Source organism: Lingula anatina, chromosome 2 (genome assembly GCF_051362555.1).
Source record: "Lingula anatina isolate TDL-2025a chromosome 2, LinAna3.0, whole genome shotgun sequence".
In the NCBI taxonomy this organism is placed as follows: domain Eukaryota; kingdom Metazoa; phylum Brachiopoda; class Lingulata; order Lingulida; family Lingulidae; genus Lingula; species Lingula anatina.
In genome coordinates this window covers 30,357,598-30,374,700 of record NC_141768.1, presented here as the reverse complement: position 1 = coordinate 30,374,700, position 17,103 = coordinate 30,357,598, and the positions used below count along the sequence as shown (strand labels likewise).

General features: G+C 33.9%; 1 protein-coding gene across 2 annotated transcripts; it reads right to left on the bottom strand.

Annotated features, from left to right (window-relative positions):
- Positions 1 to 13,205: 13,205 nt before the first annotated feature.
- Positions 13,206 to 17,015, bottom strand: LOC147763557 (uncharacterized). Of its 2 annotated transcripts, none has more exons than XM_087006425.1 (3): positions 16,723 to 17,015; positions 16,397 to 16,489; positions 13,206 to 15,469 (listed from the first exon to the last, which is right to left on the bottom strand). In XM_087006425.1, the coding sequence occupies exons 1-3, from the start codon at positions 16,765 to 16,767 to the stop codon at positions 15,362 to 15,364; spliced, it is 246 nt and encodes an 81-aa protein (XP_086862551.1). In that variant the 5' UTR covers positions 16,768 to 17,015; the 3' UTR covers positions 13,206 to 15,361. The 2 variants fall into 2 exon arrangements, with proteins under 2 accessions (XP_086862551.1, XP_086862550.1); XM_087006424.1 differs by having other exon boundaries at positions 16,746 to 17,015.
- Between the last annotated feature and the right edge of the window lie 88 nt (positions 17,016 to 17,103).

The window sequence follows — 17,103 nt, the reverse complement described above, 5'->3', positions numbered from 1 at the left end:
AAATTTGGGCTTTGTCGGTATTGGGGTCTGGGTGTGGCACTCATTGCAATGCACCCTTGTCCAAAAATGGCAAAATTAAATGCTAATTATCTACCCTACGGAAGGAGTTACGGGAAAAATTTCTACAGACGGCTTTCCAAAAGTCATATGTGTAGATTTCAAATATACCCTCGGATTTGACCTTTGACCTTTACTTCAAGGTCAAATGGGCCAAAATTTTCAAAAAAATGAAATTTTTTACGAAAAAAAAATTTTTTGCCCTGTTATTCAGACACCACACAGACTTAACCAATAATATTATTGGAAAGTGTTACCCTTCAGGTCATCTTTCATCTCCGTGAATTTGGGGTCAATCGGTGCATTTTCACAGGAGTAGCGGCCATAAGATACCGAAACTGAAAACTGTCTCTAATTCGGGAACCGTTAATGCTAGAGACCCATTCTTTTTTGCATTTTGTAGAGCATGTAAAGCCCAACACTGGAGGTGGTCTCGGTTTTTTTGTATTCCATACGGTTTTCGAGTTACCCTGTATCAAAAAGTACATATTGGTGGTGAAAGGAAAATGTACGGAAGCCCACTGGTGCCATATGTAGAAAAAAAAATTATCTCGAAATTTCGAGATACTATTTTGAAATTTGAACAAAAAAATTTACCACCAGCGTTAGCGCTGGCGGTACACATGGTTTCGGTCCCGTCCGGTCCGTTCCGCCGGCTCCGCCGCCATGTTACCGTTACCGCTTCTCCTCCTAGACGGTAAGGGCCCCCGTACCCATCTCATGGATTTAGGTCACCTATAATCTCAACTCGTTCCACGTAAAATTTGGGCTTTGTCGGTATTGGGGTCTGGGTGTGGCACTCATTGCAATGCACCCTTGTCTAAAAATGGCAAAATTAAATGCTAATTATCTACCCTACAGAAGGAGTTACGGGAAAAATTTCTATAGACGGCTTTCCAAAAGTCATATGTGTAGATTTCAAATATACCCTCGGATTTGACCTTTGACCTTTACTTCAAGGTCAAATGGGTCAAAATTTTCAAAAAAATGAAATTTTTTACGAAAAAAAATTTTTTTGCCCTGTTATTCAGACGCCACACAGACTTAACCAATAATATTATTGGAAAGTGTTACCCTTCAGGTCATCTTTCATCTCCGTGAATTTGGGGTCAATCGGTGCATTTTCACAGGAGTAGCGGCCATAAGATACCGAAACTGAAAACTGTCTCTAATTCGGGAACCGTTAATGCTAGAGACCCATTCTTTTTTGCATTTTGTAGAGCATGTAAAGCCCAACACTGGAAGTGGTCTCGGTTTTTTCCATACGGTTTTCGAGTTACGCTGTATCAGAAAGTACATATCGGTGGTGAAAGGAAAATGTACGGAAGCCGACTGGTGCCATATGTAGAAAAAAAAATTATCTCGAAATTTCGAGATAGCATTTTGAAATTTGAACAAAAAAAATTTTTATCTCGAAATTTCGAGATAGCATTTTGATATTTGAGCAAAAAAATTTATCTCGAAATTTCGAGATAGTATTTTGAAATTTGAACAAAAAAAATGCTATCTCAAAATTTCGAGATAATTTTTTTTTTCAACATATGGCACCAGTCGGCTTCCGTAAAAATGTGCAGTACGGTAATGGATAATAAATTTTGAACTCCGGAAAAATAAAACATAATGCTTGGCAAAGCAGACAACTTGTGGTCAAAAATGACATTATTTTATCAAATTTAAACTTCTGCAACTTCAGAGAACCTCCCATTTCAAGAACTTTGACCAAAATGACCTTTTCTTTATTTTAATTAAAATTTTTCTGTAGGAAATTTATGGCACATTATGGTAACTCCAAAATTATAACATTTAGTCCCTTATATCTCCAAAACTGGCAGAGATAGGTCCATAGTTACTATTGAAGTTGAATAGGAAGTCATATACTGGCAATCTTACTGTGACCTTGACATTGACCTTTGACCTACTTTTCACCATGAACTGAACTTTGCAAATTTTGCTTCCCTTTTATCTCCAAAACTGGCAGAGATAGGTCCATAGTTACTATTGAAGTTGAATAGGAAGTCATATACTGGCAATCTTACTGTGACCTTGAAATTGACCTTTGACCTACTTTTCACCTTGAACTGAACTTTGCAAAATTTGCTTCCCTTTTATCTCCAAAACTGGCAGAGATAGGTCCATAGTTACTATTGAACTTGCATAGGAAGTCATATACTGGCAATTTTACTGTGACCTTGAAATTGACCTTTGACCTTCTTTTCACCATGAACTGAACTTTGCAAATTTTGCTTCCCTTTTATCTCCAAAACTGGCAGAGATAGGTCCATAGTTACTATTGAAGTTGAATAGGAAGTCATATACTGGCAATCTAAATGTGACCTTGAAATTGACCTTTGACCTACTTTTCACCATGAACTGAACTTTGCAAATTTTGCTTCCCTTTTATCTCCAAAACTGGCAGAGATAGGTCCATAGTTACTATTGAAGTTGAATAGGAAGTCATATACTGGCAATCTTACTGTGACCTTGAAATTGACCTTTGACCTACTTATCACCATGAACTGAACTTTGCAAATTTTGCTTCCCTTTTATCTCCAAAACTGGCAGAGATAGGTCCATAGTTACTATTGAACTTGAATAGGAAGTCATATACTGGCAATTTTACTGTGACCTTGAAATTGACCTTTGACCTACTTTTCACCTTGAACTGAACTTTGCAAAATTTGCTTCCCTTTTATCTCCAAAACTGGCAGAGATAGGTCCATAGTTACTATTGAACTTGCATAGGAAGTCATATACTGGCAATTTTACTGTGACCTTGAAATTGACCTTTGACCTTCTTTTCACCATGAACTGAACTTTGCAAATTTTGCTTCCCTTTTATCTCCAAAACTGGCAGAGATAGGTCCATAGTTACTATTGAAGTTGAATAGGAAGTCATATACTGGCAATCTAAATGTGACCTTGAAATTGACCTTTGACCTACTTTTCACCATGAACTGAACTTTGCAAATTTTGCTTCCCTTTTATCTCCAAAACTGGCAGAGATAGGTCCATAGTTACTATTGAAGTTGAATAGGAAGTCATATACTGGCAATCTTACTGTGACCTTGAAATTGACCTTTGACCTACTTTTCACCATGAACTGAACTTTGCAAATTTTGCTTCCCTTTTATCTCCAAAACTGGCAGAGATAGGTCCATAGTTACTATTGAAGTTGGATAGGAAGTCATATACTGGCAATTTACTGTGACCTTGAAATTGACCTTTGACCTACCTTACAATGAACTTAACTTTGATTGCACCATTTTTAGTTATATATATTTTTTGCATATTTTGAAAATTCTTGTTGATTGCATTTTTACAGCTTGTCAAGCACAAGACTGGTGGCTGCACCCCTTATTTTGTGTATGTGGGGGTCTATACGAATGCGCTTGCTCCAGCTGGTGGTACAATATTCGGAGGCGGTATCGCCTCTCTGATCCTCTAGTTAGATGTTGTGAAATTGAAAAAAAAATATTGTAGATAATTCTCACTCTTCGCATACAAAATGTCAAACAACTACAATTCTATCACACACTGTCAACTGTTAAGCTTATCACAGATTTTTGTTATTGCTAAGCATCATCTCTCCAAATTTCACAAATATTGAACAAGTTTTGTGAAAATTATTAACATTAAACTATTTTAAGGCACCGCATTTAGCAGTCTTTTCAGTTTCATTTTCAATTTTCTCAATTTTATTGTCCAAAAAAAAATCTTTTTAATGAGACACAGTCAACTGATGAGCTTATCACAGATTTTTATTGTTGTTATGCATCATCTATCCAAATTTCACAAATATTAGACAAGATTTGTGAAAATTATTAATGTTAAACTATTTTAAGCCATGGAATTTGGCACTCTTTTCAATGTCATTTTCAGTTTTCTCACATTTATATGCCCTGAAAAATGTTTTTCATGAGATGCAGTCAACTGATGAGCTTATCACAGATTTTTATTATTGTTAAGCATCATCTCTCCAAATTTCATAAATATTGAACAAGTTTTGTGAAAATTATTAACATTAAACTATTTTAAGGCACCGCATTTTGCAGTCTTTTCAGTTTCATTTTCAATTTTCTCAATTTTATTGTCCAAAAAAAAAATCTTTTAAATGAGACACAGTCAACTGATGAGCTTATCACAGATTTTTATTGTTGTTATGCATCATCTATCCAAATTTCACAAATATTAGACAAGATTTGTGAAAATTATTAACGTTAAACTATTTTAAGCCATGGAATTTGGCACTCTTTTCAATGTCATTTTCAGTTTTCTCACATTTATATGCTCTGAAAAATGTTTTTCATGAAACACAGTCAACTGATGAGCTTATCACAGATTTTTATTATTGCTATGCATCATCTATCCAAATTTCACAAATCTTGAACAAGATTTGTGAAAATTATTAACGTTAAACTATTTTAAGCTATGGAATTTGGCAGTCTTTTCAATGTCATTTTCCGTTTTTCTCAATTTTATTGTCCAAAAAAATCTTTTTTATGAGACACAGGCAACTAATGAGCTTATCACAGATTTTTATTGTTGATATGCATCATCTATCCAAATTTCACAAACATTAGACAAGATTTGTGAAAATTATTAACGTTTAACTATTTTAAGCCATGGAATTTGGCAGTCCTTTCAATGTCATTTTCAGTTTTCTCACATTTATATGCTCTGAAAAATGTTTTTCATGAGACACATTCAATTGATGAGCTTATCACAGATTTTTATTATTGTTATGCATCATCTGTCTATATTTCACAAATATTGAACAAGTTTTGTGAAAATTATTAACGTTTAACTATTTTAATGCACCGCATTTTGCAGTCTTCTCAGTGTCATTTTCAATTTTCTCAAATTTATTGTCCAAAAAAATCTTTTAAATTAGACACAGTCAACTGATGAGCTTATCACAGATTTGTATTGTTGTTATGCATCATCTGTACAAATTTCACAAATATTAGACAAGATTTGTGAAAATTATTAACGTTTAACTATTTTAAGCCATGGAATTTGGCAGTCATTTAAATGTCATTTTTAGTTTTCTCACATTTATATGCTCTGAAAAATGATTTTCATGAGACACAGTCAACTGATGAGCTTATCACAGATTTTGATAATTGTTATGCATCATCTGTCCAAATTTCACAAATCTTGAACAAGACTTGTGAAAATTATTAACGTTTAACTATTTTAAGGCACCGCATTTTGCATTCTTTTCAATGTCATTTTCCGTTTTCTCAATTTTATTGTCCAAAAAAATCCTTTTTATGAGACACAGTCAACTGATGAGCTTATCACAGATTTTTATTGTTGTTATGCATCATCTTTCCAAATTTCACAAATATTAGACAAAATTTGTGAAAATAATTAACGTTTCACTATTTTAAGCCATGGAATTTGGCAGTCGTTTCAGTGTTATTGTCAGTTTTCTCAAATTTATTGTCCAAAAAAAAAAATCTTTTTCACGAGACACAGTCAACTGATGAGCTTATCACAGATTTTTATTGTTGTTATGCATCATCTATCCAAATTTCACAATTATTAGACAAGATTTGTGAAAATTATTAACGTTTAACTATTTTAAGCCATGGAATTTGGCAGTCTTTTTATGTCATTTTCAGTTTTCTCACATTTATATGCTCTGAAAAATGTTTTTCATGAGACACAGTCAACTGATGAGCTTATCACAGATTTTTATTATTGTTATGCATCATCTGTCCAAATTTCACAAATTTTGGACAAGATTTGTGAAAATTATTAACGTTTAACTATTTTAAGGCACCGCATTTTGCAGTCTTTTCAATGTCATTTTCAGTATTTCTCAATTTTATATGTTCTGAAAATATCCTTTTTTTAGACATAGTCAACTGTTTAGGTTAAGTTTATCAAAATTATTTTTCATCTATTTTAGTGTCTGAAATTTGTCAATTTTTAGAATTTAATTTTCACTTTTATTAAACATATTGTTCTTTTTCCAGGTGACCTTTTCCATACAGCGTGATGGCTTTTTTCGTGAACTGATTCTTCCTATCTGGTCAGGGCTAATTCCTATAGAAAAAACAGACAGCAAAAGACAACAGCAAGAGCAATACTATGTCTCATCTATGTGTACAATAGATGGTATATGGCAAGCTTTAGGACATTGTCAAATGGTGTGCTAAACCCTATTCCAGAAACCGATTGTAAGGAGGAATCTGCATCTGGTATTGGTAGTAAGGAGATGTCTTAAATGGGTATATATTCTTTTCCAGAGGACAATTATGGGTAATTTGTCACCTCTTACACAAACAAACTCAAATCATAATATTTGATGTTTAATGTGAGTCTAATTAGATGTTTTGAAATTGAAAAAAAAATATTGTAGATAATTCTCACTCTTCGCATACAAAATGTCAAACAACTACAATTCTATCACACACTGTCAACTGTTAAGCTTATCACAGATTTTTGTTATTGCTAAGCATCATCTCTCCAAATTTCACAAATATTGAACAAGTTTTGTGAAAATTATTAATATTTAACTATTTTAAGGCACCGCATTTTGCAGTCTTTTCAATTTCATTTTTAATTTTCTCAGTTTTATTGTCCAAAAAAAAATCTTTTTAATGAGACACAGTCAACTGATGAGCTTATCACAGATTTTTATTATTGTTGTTATGCATCATCTATCCAAATTTCACAAATATTAGACAAGATTTGTTAAGTTTATCAAAGTTTAGAAAAAACAGACAGCAAAAGACAACATATAATTCTCACCCTTCACATACAAAATACCAAACAAGTACAATTCTATTACACACTGTCAACTGTTAAGCTTATCACAGATTTTTGTTATTGTTAAGCATCATCTGTCCAAATTCCACAAATATTGGACAAGATTTGTCAAAATTTTTAACGTTTAACTATTTTAGACCATGGAATTTGGCAGTCTTTTCAATGTAATTTTTAGTTTTTCTCCAATTAATATGATCTTAAAAATCTTTTTCATTAGACACAGTCAACTGATGAGTTTTTCAGATTTTAAGCATCATTTGTACAAATTTCAAAAATATTGGACTTGATTTGTCAAAACTATTAACATTTAACTATTTTATACCATGAAAATTGCCAGTCTTTTTAATGTTATATTCATTTTTCTCAATTATATTGTCTTAAAAAATCTTCATTGGACCCAGTCAACTGATGAGGTTATTATTGTTGTTATGCATCATTTGTATAAATTTCACAAAGATTGGACCAGATTTGTCAAAATTATTAATGTTTAACTATTTTAAGTCATGGAATTTGGCAGTCTTTTCAATGTCATTTTCAGTTTTCTAAAAATATATGTTCTGAAAAAATCTTTTTCATTTGACATTGTCAACTGATGTGCTTTTCACAGATTTTTTAGATGTTAAGCATGATTTGTACAAATTTCACAAATATTGGAGTAGATTTGCCAACATTATTAATGTTTAACTATTTTAAGTTATCAAATTTGGCATTTTTTTCAATGTTGTCATCTATTTAGCTTAACTTTTTCAAAAGTATTTATGTTTAACTATTTTAATCTGGGAAATTTATCACTTTTTAATATTTAATTTACACTTTTTTCAAATATATTTTGTCAGATGGTGTGCTAAACCCTATTCCAGAAACTGATTGTAAGGAGGAATCTGCACCTGGTATTGGTAGTAAGAAGAAGTCTTGAATGGGTATATGTTGTTTTCTAGGTCACATTTCTGGACAATTTGTCACCTCTACACAAGCAAACAAATGATCACATATGATGTTTCTTTGGAGATTGAATGATATATTGAATGATATATATGATATATTGGCGTATTAAAATATTTGTTTTCAATAATTCTCACTCTTCTCATATAAATTGCCAATAAGCTGCACTTCTGTTACACACAGTCAACTGATAAGCTTATCACAGATATCTGCAGTTGTCAAATGTCATTTTTTCAAAATTAAAAAGAAATAAAATATAATTGACAAAATTGCTAATATTTAATTATATTCATGATGGTAATTTTGATACATTTTAAGTCTTATTGCACACTGTTCTCTGCCACCACATCACTGTTACTGCTTCTCCTCTTAAACTATAAGAGACCATGTATCCATCTCTTGTATGTAGGTCAGATATAATCTCAACTTGATCCATGTGAATTTTGGGTACGCGGTGTAGGTGTGGTGTTCGTCACATTGCACCCTTGTCCAAAATTTGCAAAATGAAATGCAAAATATCTCCCAAACTAAAGGCATTGCAGGAAAAGTTTCTATGGATGACTGAAAGTGGTATGTGGGATTTGAAATATGCCCATTTAAGGTTAAATGGGCCAAAATTTTCTTTAAAATTTTTTTCATTCATGCTGATTTTCTGAATCTACACAGACCTATCCTATAATATTATGGGCAGGTATTACCCTTAGGGTTATCTTTCATCTTCGTGAGTTTGGGGTCAGTTGGTGCATTTTTATGGGAGAAGCAGCCAGATTTCTTAACTGCAAACTCTAATCCTGGAACCATAAATGCTAGAAACCTTTTGTTTAGTGCATTTTATAGATCTTGTCAAGCACAACATTGCAGCCAGATTTCTTAACTGCAAACTCTAATCCTGGAACCATAAATGGTAGAAACCTTTTGTTTAGTGCATTTTATAGATCTTGTCAAGCACAACATTGCAGCCAGATTTCTTAACTGCAAACTCTAATCCTGGAACCATAAATGCTAGAAACCTTTTGTTTAGTGCATTTTATAGATCTTGTCAAGCACAACACTGGGGATGGTGTCTGTTTTTGTTGTCCATATGGTATACAAGTTGCACCATATCAGAAAGTACAATGTTGCAATATCCATTGGTGAAAATAAAATGTGAAATAACTCCAAAATTAGAGGTACCCCCCACATAGTTACTATAGACCTTCAATAGGAAGTCATATACTTGCAATCTGTCACCTTGAGATTGACCTTTGACCTAATTTTCAATTTGAACTGAACCTTACAACTCTCTGTCCCTTATATTTACAAAACTGCCAGAGATATGCCCACAGTAACTATAAAACTTGAATAGGAAGTCACATACTGGCAATCTGTCACCTTGAATTTGACCTCTGACCTACTTTTCACCATGAACTGAACTTTGCAACTTTTTTGTCCCTTATATCTCCAAAACTGCCAGATACATGCCCAAAGTTGCTATTAAACTACCGAACTTGAATAAGAACTCATACATTGACAGTCTTCCTGTGGCCTTGAATTTGACCCTTGACCTACTTTTAGCCATGAAGCGCACTTTTCAAATTTCCAAGCTGTGATATATACAATTGAACTTGGATGGGAAGTCTTATATTCTCATTCTTTTTGCAACCTTGAATTTGAACATTAATTCTCCCCACAATTTGTTATGAATTGTAATATATGTATTCTTCAAAAAATTGAGAACTGTTGTTTACCGTATTTTGTCAAGCACAACACTTAAGGTGGTTTCCCTTTTTGTTTCTATAAAAATGTGTTTACTCCAGCTGGTTTTCACCTTTCTCAAATGAATTGTGAAAAAAAAAACACTTTAATTACACGTAGCAGATTAACTTGTTTTTTTTTTTTTTACCTAAGTGGTATACATTTCACAAACATTGGACTAGATTTTTAAAACTATTTTTATCCATGGAATTTGCCAGTTTTTTATAGATGTTATCAGTTTTCTCAAATATGTTGTCCTAAATATTACTTTCATTACATACAGTTAACTGATCAGCTTATTTTAGATTATTTCAGTTGCTAATTAAGCCACAGTTGTACAAGTTTTACAAACATGACAGTAGGGCCTACATCTCGCAGAGTTATTAACGTTTTGCTATTTTAATCTGTTGAATTTAGCAGTTTTTTAAATGTAAGTTTCACTCTTTTAAAATGTTTTGAAAAATATGCCGTTACACAGTCATCAGTAATCACACAGTGTAAGTGATGAGTTATCACATTTCTGTTGCTGTTAAGCAGCATTTGTACAAGTATCACAAATAATGGACTAGATTTGTCAAAATTATTAATGCTTAACTTTGACTTTGACTTGAATATTCATATATAATTGTATAACATAATTGTATAACTTCAACCTTCGGGTTGCGATTCTCCAATAAAGATTATTATTATTATTTTATATATTTTATTTATTTTTTAACTATTGTAAGCCATGTGATTTGCCAGTTTTTAAATGTAATAATAAAATATGTTGTCCAAAAAATCTTTTTCGTGATACACAATCAACTGATAAGCTTATCTCAGATTTATGCAGTTGTTAAGCTTCAGTTGTACAAATGTCACAAACATTGGACTTGATATGTCATTATTATTAATGTTTAACTGTTTTTATCATCGGAATTTGCCAGTCTTTTAAGTCTAGTTTTCACTTCTCAAAAATTCACTTCAATTACACACAGTCAACAGATAAGCTTACCTCAGTCATAATCAAGTTGCTCTTTCTAGACTGAAACACAGATGTAGGTCTAACGTTTAAAAACCAACCTTATAGATTTTTGCTCACATACATCCGTTCATACATGTAGATTCATGTGTGGACATACAAAGACGTAGATGTCATATACAGCTACATGTAGTATGTTGATATCATAATGTGGTAGGTACTTATTGCAACAGAGACGATCATATTTTCCTCCAGGTGGCGTTATAGTACTGCCCAGTTTGTCAAACATGGCGAAAACTGTTCAGATAAAAGCAGTGGGCCATTTTAGAATCGCCATTGACCTCATTACATTATTTCATTTTGGCTGTTTTCTTCTGGTTTCTTTTTTGGAATATATTTAACACAAATCCACTATATATACATATATATGCATTTGATTTTAGTAAATTTTTAATCAAGTTTTGCTTGTCAGATAAGAGTGAGAGTTGAACAGAAAAGCTTTAGCCCCTCCCCCATAAAGCAAATTGAACCTACTCTCTGGGAAGAGTTGTTACACCTTACGTGATCAGGGAGTGGATGCGAGGCGGTGTGGAAACTAAGTATACGATATTTATGTTTCAACCAATTCGGTATAACGTTTCAATGTATCAGTGTTAGGGATTTAATGTTCACATATTTGTAATTAATTTTATAAGAAGTATTGTGACGCGTGCATGCATAAAAATGGTTTGGCCATTCCCCAGTGTTTCCTCCACAACATTTTGCTTCCTCCATAACTTCACCTTATCACGTCCTATGGAAATGAAAACTATTTCGGACTTCGTTAGTAGAAAAAGTATCGTCAGTTGAAGACGTACAAGGAGTATATTTACAAGAAGCAGACAAAAAAGGGGAAATGCTGTGGAATCTCCCATTTAAATTCCTATTTACTGACATGTAAATATTTGTAGTAAGCGGTTTGAGGTCGAAATAAAAAAAGCATAACAGACAGTAGGTACACTGTATAAGACTTCCATTTCTAAAAACGATTTCACTAGTCCAGTTGTACTATTTCAGTCCGTTGAATATATAAGTTTAATTATAGCTACACGTACAGATCTTTGTGTGACGGAGTTTTAAAAACTGTGGCTTCACTGGCCAACAATGTCAACCCTTCAAGGCATAGGGGCAAACTGATAGCGCAAAATACTCTTTCTAACAAATGTTAATCGTTCTGTTGATACCTCATGTTGATACCTTTAAAATAAGGCATTGAGTACTAGAAACATGGCGTGTCTAAGACTGCGTGGTCGTCAGATACAGGTTTGGTTTATTTCAGTAAAGATATCTGTCCCTTATGCCTTTCAACGTGCTCTATTCTCGTAAGACCTTCAAGTTTGCCGACGTGGCCTTTGTTAAATGTTAAATACAATAATGATTACCCTCTACCAGGGCCACAGATTGATTTTTCACTAGATACACGTTTTCACAGATATGTTTCTAGTTAAACGATGGGAATTTTCTGACCTGCATGCGCCAGAGAAAAGTGTACATGGAATTAGCGGCCCTGGGAGATTGTTGGTTATGATACACGCGACCAAGAAAGTTCGGAAACGTGAAATTGTTTTTCAATAACCAAAAAAAAAAAAAAATATGTAATGTGTTGGGAAAATTTTCTGTGTAAATAAACATTAACAAATTGTGGGTTCATTAATCAACAATATTTGGTTAAAATATTTACCGTAACTAAATATGGTTGTTTTATGATTATTCAAAATAACGATGTTTCCGAACTTTTTAGGGCGAAAGTACCAGCAAGGTAACGAGTGGTGACTAAATCAAATAAATCATGTAAATATAGAAATAGTCACAAGTTATTGATCTTATTAGTCAGTGACGCACACATTTTGTGTAATAATTGATGAACTGCTTTATATCTCTTTAATTACTGTCAATTTCTCAAATTTGTTCTGATTTTTTTTAGGAATGCTTGTAGATATTGATAACACCAAACCGTAAACGAGTAGTTAAGTTGACCATTTATTGGTGAAATGTAATACATTTGTTGTATATGTTACACCTTTGAGATATAACTTTGTTTTACATGCATGTCTTACAGATATTCAAAGTGATTAAGTAGCGATTTAAGTGTACTTAAACTTGGTAGTTTTTCAATAAAATACTTAGATATAATTAATACATAGTTGTTTGGCACTAAATAAAGACTTTCCAAATATACAAAATGTCTTAGTTATTTCTTTGACGGTTGCGTTTCTCAGCGGCAACCTGGGGTTGGGCTTCAAACTTGTCTTACGTTTCTAAAATTTCTTTAAGGTATTACGATTTGTTTAGAATTTTACTTAGGTTACTACAATAATTCCATTGACTCAATGGTACCCCTCGGGTTTGGGTTCGTTTCTTGGTTCGGGTACTTGTAAATCATTGAATACTTTTCAAGGGGCTTTACAGAAATTTCCCTTTGGTTACTATAAGAGGAAAGTCTTCCCAAGGAGGGTGGGTGGGAACAGTTAGAGGAGTAGGTAACGCGCTTGCCTCTGAGTCAAAAAGTCCCAAGTTCGAAACCTGGCGCTCCTGGGTCCCAGCAAATTACCTTTTGCAAAAAAATATTCAAATAATCAAGGTAAACTAATACAAGAGGCTCTATAGGTAAGACCTGTGAACTAGAGAACGAGAGCTAAAGGGAACAGAAGGTGAAAAATTAAAGGGAATTCAACATACAAATATCTGTACATTATTTTCATTATTTATTGTTTCAATAAATTCCAAGTAATTTCAACGAAGTTTTATACAAAACAAAATACGTGAAGTTACGTTTTTTCTACGTTCATAGCAATCATTACAGTAGTGTCAAATTTCTAAAAAATTCTATAAATTATGCTTTTACAAAAATATACAAGAAGTCTACCAGATAGTAAACTAACTAACACATATGAAGGATTTTATGCACTTTGGAAATTGCTGCTCAAACAACAAATTCTATTTATTTTTATAAAAGATAATTTCGACATAATTCTTACTAAATCAAAATTCATATAAAAAAATGACCAGGACTGGAAGATAAATTGAAATCATATCGTACTTGTCAAATTTTGTTCAAAGTTGACGTTAATAATTGATTACTAATTTCATTGAGGAGCAAAGTATCCAATTTCAGTGGTGTGAATGATATCGAAATTCCAAAATGCATATAATCTCACATAGGCGTCTTCCCCTCACGTGCACTCGCACTCACGCACACCTTGTTCTATGCCGTCGTGCTGATTCTCGCACAGAAAAGGGTAGACAAAAAAGTCATTTTTAAGAATCGAGTGTTTTACATTATTTTGTTTTCATTTCATTACATCCTTAATATTGGTAGGTTAATGACACGACTTTGAGCGAAAACTTAAATTTGCACACATGCGAATCAGGAACAGCATAAAAACATGGTCAATTTCAAAGCTTATTCTAGTCATGACATTTAAGAAAAATATACAAACAAATCTGAAAAGATTACGCAGAAACAAAAACGGTGACTTAAAATTCATTAATCTATAAATGCTAACGCCCTTACTCTGGTCTCTGGTGCTCAGTGATCAAGAAACACTTAGCAAAAATACCCCAACAGGACGCGCGGGACTGGCATCCAATCAGACCTTTTTCTCTCAATCACCCCTCAATCACAACCAAAGAAATATTAATTAATAATAGATATTTTCATGCATATGAACAAAAGTTTTTCCAGGAGAGCACTTACATTTCTGCTTTGCGATATTGGCAAAAAGTCGAACAACACACAAATGAGCTCATGCAATGCTGATAAATTTTGGTGGTCCTAAGAAGGGACAATTTTTATCACGCTGGTAACATATATTCCCCCTACTGCAATAACGAATGCGCAGTAATTTCGTGAAAATCCCTATTTCTCTCCTGGTTTCATTTTCTTAACACTGTTTTAGACCCCTCCAAGCACAGTACATGGGTCTCTGTCACTGATCAGACAAAAATATCAAAACACCGAAACCAAAGTAAGTTCATTCTTAACATGCGTCACAAACTTAAGTCCACAATTTAAAAACAGGATCGTTTCTTATACATGGGCAATTCTGCAATCACGTGGACAAATTTAATCATTTTCCTAACGCTGTAATCTCCAAAGCATTATAACTTGAACAACTGTGTTTGTAAGTTATTTTTAATTAACAACTTGTTCATTTCTCAAACTTAACGGTCACTGTATGAAACCGTTTGTGTCTCAAAAGTTTCATGTAATGAAGTTGAGATATTTTTCTTATCGGAATCTCAGAATTCAGTTCAATTTAATTCAAAATAAATATTTCAAATATCCTCAAATGCACAGCTAAGTGACTAATTGAAGATTTGCCCACAGACAATTTTTACCTTCAACTAGAAAATCAATAGTACTGGCGCAGTACTCTACCTAAAAATCGCATAATAATAATAATAATAATAATAATAATAATAATAATAATAATATTTGATAACTATCATTTTTGTTTTCATCCATCATTTCAGCAAAATACTTTTTGGATTAAAATTATTTTGTTAAAGGTGAACTCCAAAAAGTGCCGTATTTTTGTTTGAGAATTGATGGGTACTTCCTTCCGACACAATAATAAATATACATAATAAATAAAATACCTTGAAACGATATGAGCGGATAAAATACTGTACTACGATTTAGAAACAAATCTATATTATATAACCAGCGACATGCAGGGTCGACGCCATCCATTTCTTTCTTTTTCTCTGATCATAAGTTTCGTTCAAAATTTTTGCTGCGTACAACAATTTTTTATACACATTTTATGCAGAATATTACTATCCAAGGTAAAGATTACATTTCATATCAAATGTCAACCCTGTAAATAAACTACAAGACAAACTTCAACAAGCGAGACAATCTTGGCATGGGCTCAGGCGATGTCCAACATGAATCTGATGTCTTTGATCGGCGACGCATCCAATCACCCGGTAAACAGCAGTTGGGAGCCACTGAAATAAACAAAGAAAATCACATTCATGACACAGTTTGATGAAGCAGTATGTGTATATCTTTACAACATGCTATTTGGAACACAAGGGATTATGTTAACCAAACACTATTTTGCCATTCCTATTCTTTTCTACCCTATGCACTGTTTAATGACAACATACTTCTTTGCATTTATAAGTAAGATGCGGTATGAAAGGACCAGGTGCCCGGATAACAGAAATATTCACGGAAATGAAAGTCAGAGAATGAAAACATTTGGCAGATGCGCCCAATTAGTTTAAAATTGACAGGATCTAAAAAAGGACATTATCTATGCACATTTTCACTGACCAAGCCAGGTTTTTTTAGTGGGAGGAAACGAAGAAATACATTATCTGGATTTCGTCTAGTTTCGTTTCATGTACAATTTTTTCCCGCTTTTCATTTGTTCTTGTTCTTGTTTTGATTTGTTAATATGGAAGAGAGAAGGGATACCTCTTAAATTAAGGGAAGGACACTGTACCCCCGCCCACCCCCACCCACCCCTCACCTCCCCACCCTGGTCCCGTCCCCACCCCTCACCTCCCCACCCTGGTCCCGTCCCCACCCCTCACCTCCCCAACCTGGTCCCGTCCCCACCCCTCACCTCCCCACCCTGGTCCCGTCCCCACCCCTCACCTCCCCAACCTGGTCCCGTCCCCACCCCTCACCTCCCCACCCTGGTCCCGTCCCCACCCCTCACCTCCCCAACCTGGTCCCGTCCCCACCCCTCACCTCCCCAACCTGGTCCCGTCGTTTCCAGGAATGCAATGACACAATAGTTCAACATGTTGTTACTAAACGTGCATTTGTCTGTTTGAAGTTTACTTTTATAAACATGATATTTTTGATACTTTGAAAACAGGTCAATGACCTCACCAATAAAACAATTAGGAGAATGTAGATACCTGTCCAGTCGTATTACTTGTTGAGGACTTGTTCAGATCTTTGGACAGCGGCAATAAGCCTCTCACTTCCTCATTGTCAAGTGCGTTCCTTCTCTGAAATTACAGAAAATAAATCATTCAAACTCTGAGCTGATTTTGAAATTCTAATGGAGAGTGTATTGGACATAAGTGTAATGTCCCCACAGTCATAAGGATTAAAATGTCCCTGTGCGAAACGCATTATTTGGGCAAACGTCGTCTACACAAAATACACAGCGTTATCTTATATCATCTATACAATACTACGACAGCTTCCTGTCATTTTCTGTGCAAAATTTTTGGCCTACATGTGGAAAGTGCAGCAACGTACCAAGAACCTCTGTCTTCTCCATCTTCTACTGACCTTGGTGCTACCTGAACACCTCTCACCGAAATGCTCACTTGTATTACATAATAATGTACAGGGCACCCGCTTTTTGAACACAAGTTTCGATCTAAACTTGTTTTTGTTATTTGATATGGCGCAAGGCGTCCTAATCCCGGGATTAAGGCTTTCTACCATCATAATTGCAAAAATAATGGCAAAAATAATGTTATCAACCATTAAGTTTGATGTCAAATTATTTGGCTGGCTGTTTCACACCCCCCCCCCCCCGAAAAAAAATTCCCCTGTGCTGGGTTGTGTTAGAGAAGACAAGATGCGTTTTTTGTTTACTGATTCAGACTAG